The following is a 6,000-nucleotide window of genomic DNA, read 5'->3' as shown; positions in this document are numbered from 1 at the left end:
ATTGATGATGATGGGGGTACTATCATGGTTTTAAAACTCGGTTTCACGTCACGTCTTGTCTCATCCAGGCTCAATATCGAATCGTCTCGAACGAATTTTTCATTACGTTTGAGATGTCTCGTTCAAAAAATTCAACGTGAGGTATTAAATCTCGATTAAAAAAGTGATTTGTGAGTTGGTCTCGTTCAGCTCCGATACCAAGTTAACTCGGGCGATATATCTCAGTCTTGGACGAGTTTTAAAACCATGGGTACCATTATAGTTTTTTGATGATGATCTGATGGTCATGATGACAATCAAGAAGATGATAGTTTTAAGATCAATTTTCATTAGCTTATAATATATAAAAAAAGACCATGGTCAAGGGGATCATGTCATCATCAATTACAAAACACAAGGAGGTATCTTAAATATTTATTAAAGTTTGAGGTGTACCTTAAACATGATAAGAGATGAGGGACCGGTGGTGGGGAAGGAACTGCCACGCTCTGGGTGCTGGCATGCATACAGTTTGTTTTGTTTTTCTTACAATCGAAGCAACAACTCTCAATTTGATCTTGAATCAGAGAATTCTTAGAGACCCTTTTTGAGTAGTCATGGATCTTCGACCCCTCAATCTAAATAACTGTAATCGAGGCTCTGTTTGTCCCAAGCTCTGCTCCTTTTCGCAGGAAACTTCATGGCCTAGAACATCTTTTTCCTGCAATTTTCCGAGATTGTGTTCTTTGAGATCTGAAAATGGAAGCTTTTTAGAGATTAAGGTTTTGAAGTCGAAGCTTTTTACATCTCTTGTGGTGAGAGCGATGGAAGAGAAGAACCTCGACAATTCGTCTTCTTCTGGTAAGAGTTCAGCTTTTCAGTTTTGCTTGAATTGAGGTTTCAAAAATGAAAAATAAAAATAAAAATTCTTGGAAAAACTTTATACTGGAATTTTGTTTTGATAAGTAAGTTTATACTTTATACTATAGAGAGAATGATTTTTTCTTCTGTTTGGTAGAATCCCTGGTTAATTGTGGATAAGAGATTTTCTTCTCTTTGGTTGAGATTGGAAGAATACCTGGTTAATTGTAGAAAAGAATTTCCACTATTTAGAGGTGATATTGCCACATCCACTTTTACTAATGCCACACCAATTCTTATGTAAATCACTGAAGGGGTGTTTCAAAGCGGTAGTTAGTTGGATTTGGAGTTGGAGTGAGAGTTGGTTGGAGTTGGGTTTTATAAATTTAGATAAAATAATTAATTTTTGGTAATTGAAATATTTATTATCTTAAATAAGGAAGATTCGTGATGAAATTCGACCGAGTCAAGTGGATTTTCCATTTAAATGTATAGCCCTTAGCAACAAAGGTGAGCTTTGTACTTGTCAATTGTGCCATCACGGAGATATTTGGCGTGAAATACCTATTTAGAACCGCCCATCACATTAATACAAGGCATTCAAGGGTGAAATGCCCCAAGTACTGTTATAATGCACATCCATGGCAGCCTTCTATGAGCTAGAATAGAACCTTCATGAACTATATGGTCCCAAAATGGGAATTTTTTTCTCAACTTAGATTGTTGGGATTCCTTGACCTATAAATTTTTCTCTATCCAGGGCAATCTGGATAGTGCCTTGTGTGCTTCGTGGTAATCGATCACATTAAACGTAGAGGGTATAAACTCCCTACAAACACTTGCAAGTGTTATATATTTGAAGACAAGTTGTATATTTGAGAATGCTTTTCATTACCGGAAATAGTGATCAATCTATTCCGAAGGGGGATGATTGGTAGAGAATAAGATGCATTGTATCAAGATACACTGTAACATTGTCGGTGTATCTCATCGTAAATGAAAGGTTGTGATGGAGGATATTCTAGAATATTTATTGATATTTAGAATATATCAATTAGGATATTCTAGAATATTATATTAGACTAGTTTACATATATCTTGGTTGATATAAGCTTTATAATAGCCCATTAGTGTTTATGTAAGAATTCTCAATAAATTCTGTTTCCTCAATGATGATTCAACAGGAAACAATCATGCTTCCTACAACAACAATTTTGATCTTTCGGACTGGCGAAATTTCAGAGCAAATTTTGTCGCTCAGGAGGTAAATTATACCTTCTCACTTCAGATTACAATAATGTCTTTTTATTCAGATGGAATTCAGTATGTAAGCCATAGGGCTTTCATACTAGAGTAACTCTTGTATAGTGATGGTTATCTTCACCTTCGGGTTCTTTACCATACATCGTTATATGTTATACTTCACAAAAAGTAAAAAATAAAATAAAAATAGATGACACTTGAAATTCTTATTTCTAGAACAAATGAAAAAAAAAAATTAATAAAATTAACAGTTGAAGGTCTTAAGCAGGTAAAAGTTGTTGACATCGATGCTCCCTGCCATGATGACGCCTCCCACTTAACTTCCAAACCACTTGGCCTGAAATGGGCTCACCCAATTTCAGGACCAGAGAATGGATGTGTCTTGGTTGCCACTGACAAGCTTGACGGTGTTCGTGCTTTTGAAAGAACTGTTATCCTTCTCCTCAAATCAGGAAACAAAGACCCAAGGAAGCTAACCTCAATTAAAGCAGGTTTACCAATACCAAAAATATGGGAGGACTCCATCGGGGTCGTCATCAACCGCCCACTTCACAAAAAGATCGATCACATGAAGCCCTCAAATCTTGATCTCGCTACAACATTTGCAGATTGTTCTTTGTATTTTGGCGGCCCTCTTGAGGCAAGTACGTTCTTGTTAAATACAGAGGACAACTCGCTACTTCCTGGGTTTGAACAGGTTATCTCTGGCCTTCATTTTGGTGGTGAAAACAGTTTCGATGAAGCTGCGGCCTTAGTAAAGAAAGGAATACTTAGGCCTCAGGATTTCAGATTCTTTGTTGGGTACGTTGAGTGGACGCTAGATCAATTGAAAAAGGAGATAGAAGCAGATTACTGGTATGCTGCTGCATGTAGTGCAAATTTGATGTGTGGGAATTTGCCGGATTTTTCTTCAGAAGGTCTTTGGGAGGAAATTTTGCAGCTCATGGGCCGTCAGTATGCAGAACTTAGCAGGAAACCCAAGCAAGATAGCTAGCAAAGATGTGTGCATGTGAACCCACCATGGAACGTTTGCTTAACTTAATCGAAAGAGGATGGATAAGAAGTTCATGGGATCGAATATGTTTCTGGTAAATAATGTTATATATTCCTTTAACCTTTGATTTGTTGGATTAATTTTATTAAATAAATAAATCTTTCAAAATAATTTTTGGTGGATTGGCAGTTGTTAGTTTAGACTTGACACGCAACCTTCTCTTTGATGGAAACAAAAGTATTTTGGAAGAACTTTGAAGCTTTGAAAATTTTAAATTAAAGAAAAACATTTTGTTCTAACTAAGTTATAGATTCTCATTTTATTAGTCTTATTTTTATTTAAGATGTGATAAGTGTCCCCACCCCTTTGGTAGTTGGACTTATTCCTGTGATTAAGCCTTGGTTTTTTTTTTTTCAAATGCTGCAATCATATAGGCTGTTTCTGCGTGTACATTGTACCCTTTGAGTTGTACTTTGAAAATTCGTGTTTTTGTTCTGATTTTCTTAAACACTATTAGACATGGGTCCCGTTTGGCACCCAACCATTTACCCAACATATTTTGTCTTACATGGGTTAGAAGTTTTGGAATAGGTTGATTTTTGATGAGGATATCTCTATGGTGAGGAGATCATCCTCACCAAAAATCAGCTCATTCCAAAACTTCTAACCCCATCACAAATGATGTACAAAAAATGGACAGTCCACAATTTTTCAACTTGTAAACATGGCGTTAGAAGTTTTGGAATGGACTGATTTTTGGTGATGATGATCTTCTAACCGTAGAGATCATCCTCACCAAAAATTAGATCATTCCAAAACTTCTAACCCATGTAGGACAAAACATGTTGGGCAAATTGTTGGGTAAATGGTTGGGTGCTGAACATTTCCCATTAGACATTATTCGTTTACTACTAAGAATGATTCAATTTGTAATCAATTGTGCATAATTTGAAAACAATCATGATTACCTTCGTAATACCTCATAATGCATACAAAACACACTTTTATATATCGTGTGCAGCGTTCAACCACCCAACTTTCTACCCATATTCACATACCCAGTGAGCAAAAAGATTCGTCGCAATACATTGTTCTTTGTTCAACCAACCAAAGAGGCATGGATGGACCATTGTGAAATTTTTATGGAGGTTTAGACTTTATTGTATCTTGTAAATGATTTCTCTCGGTGTGTGTATATATATATATAGATATAGATATGGGTAGCATTCAATGGCAAACTTTTTGGCAAAACATTTTTCAAAACATGAGTTAGAAGTTTTGGAATGGGCTGATTTTTCGTGAGGATGATCTCTACGGTGAGGAGATCATCCTCACAAACAATCAGCCCATTCCAAAACTTCTAACCCATGTTTACAAGCTGAAAAATCGTGGACCGGCCATTTTTTGTAAACTGTTTTTGATGGGGTTAGAAGTATTGGAATGGGCTGATTTTTGGTGAGGATGATCCCAAAAATAAGCCCATTCCAAAACTTTTAACTCATGTTTACAAGCTGAAAAATCGTAGACCGCCCATTTTTTGTAAACTGTTTTTGATGGGGTTAGAAGCATTAGAATGGGTTGATTTTTGGTGAGAATGATCTCTACGGGATCATCCTCACCAAAAATCAGTCCATTCCAAAACCTCTAACTCATGTTTTGAAAAATGTTTTGCCAAAAAGTTAGCCATTGAACGCCCCCCTATATATATGGGAAATGTTCAACGCCCTACGCTTTACCAAATGTGTTTTGTTCTACATGGGTTAGAAGTTTTGGAATGGGCTGATTTTTGATGAGGATGATCTCTACGATTAGAAGATCTTCCTCACCAAAAATCAGCCCATTCTGAAATTTCTAGCCCCATGTTTACAAGTTGAAAAATCGTGGACCGTCCATTTTTTGTAAATCATTTTTTATGGGGTTAGAAGTTTTGAAATAGGCTGATTTTTGGTGAGGATGATTTTTGAAATAGGACAAAACACGTTTGGTAAAGCATAGGGTGGTGAACGGGACCATATATATATATAATATATATATATATATATATATATATATATATATAGGGTAGCGTTCAAGGGCAAACTTTTTAGCAAACTTTTTGGCAAAACATTTTTCAAAACATAGGTTAGAGGTTTTGGAATGGGCTGATTTTTGGTGAGGATGATCTCTACGGTGAGTAGATCATCCTCACCAAAAATCAGCCCATTCCAAAACTTCTAACCCCATCAAAAACAGTTTACAAAAATGGACGGTTCACGATTTTTCAGCTTGTAAACATGGGTTAGAAGTTTTGGAATGGACTGATTTTTGATGAGGATGATCTCCTCACCATAGAGATCATCCTCACCGAAAATCAGCCCATTCCAAAACCTCTAACTCATGTTTTGAAAAATGTTTTGCCAAAAAGTTTGCTAAAAAGTTGGCCATTGAACGCCCCCCATATATATATATATATATATATATATATATTGAGTGGTTCAGCAGCCTTAAAATTTGCCAAACATTTTTCAAAACATGGGTTAGAAGCTTTGGAATGAGTTGATTTTTTGTGAGGATGATCTCTATGATGAGGAGATCATCCTCACCAAAAATCAGCCTATTCCAAAACTTCTAACCCCATCAAAAGTGATTTACAAAAATTGGACGGTCCACGATTCTTCAACTTGTAAAATAGAGTTAAAAGTTTTGGAATAGGCTGATTTTTTGGGAGGATGATCTCTACATATATAAGGACGGTTCATGGGACATATGTAAAAACAATGGTTTTTCAAATTATGGGTTAGAGATTTTGGATTGAGTTGATTTTTTTGCAAAGATGGTCACTATGATGAGAAGATCATCCTCACAAAAAATCAGATCAATCTAAAACTTCTAAATCCATCAAAAGTGATTAACAAATTATTGGC

General features: G+C 35.9%; 1 protein-coding gene across 1 annotated transcript; it reads left to right on the top strand.

Moving 5' to 3' along the window:
- The first annotated feature begins 464 nt into the window (after nt 1–464).
- Nucleotides 465–3,268, top strand: LOC147401788 (uncharacterized). The gene is made up of 3 exons (XM_086443202.1): nt 465–840; nt 2,025–2,104; nt 2,372–3,268. Exons 1-3 carry the CDS (start codon nt 597–599, stop codon nt 3,095–3,097), a joined length of 1,050 nt encoding a protein of 349 aa, XP_086299328.1. The 5' UTR covers nt 465–596; the 3' UTR covers nt 3,098–3,268.
- Nucleotides 3,269–6,000: the final 2,732 nt, after the last annotated feature.

This window comes from Akebia trifoliata, chromosome 5 (genome assembly GCF_017979445.1).
Source record: "Akebia trifoliata isolate Shusen 1 chromosome 5, ASM1797944v1, whole genome shotgun sequence".
Taxonomy (NCBI): domain Eukaryota; kingdom Viridiplantae; phylum Streptophyta; class Magnoliopsida; order Ranunculales; family Lardizabalaceae; genus Akebia; species Akebia trifoliata.
This window is presented reverse-complemented; position numbering and strand designations above follow the sequence as displayed.

Bases quoted from the DNA above. Each gene is read 5' to 3' on its own strand.
- LOC147401788 (XM_086443202.1), top strand. From the start codon at position 597: ATGGATCTTCGACCCCTCAATCTAAATAACTGTAATCGAGGCTCTGTT. The intron at 841-2,024 runs GTAAGAGTTCAG...ATGATTCAACAG, and splicing joins CGACAATTCGTCTTCTTCTG to GAAACAATCATGCTTCCTAC. The intron at 2,105-2,371 runs GTAAATTATACC...GGTCTTAAGCAG, and splicing joins CAAATTTTGTCGCTCAGGAG to GTAAAAGTTGTTGACATCGA.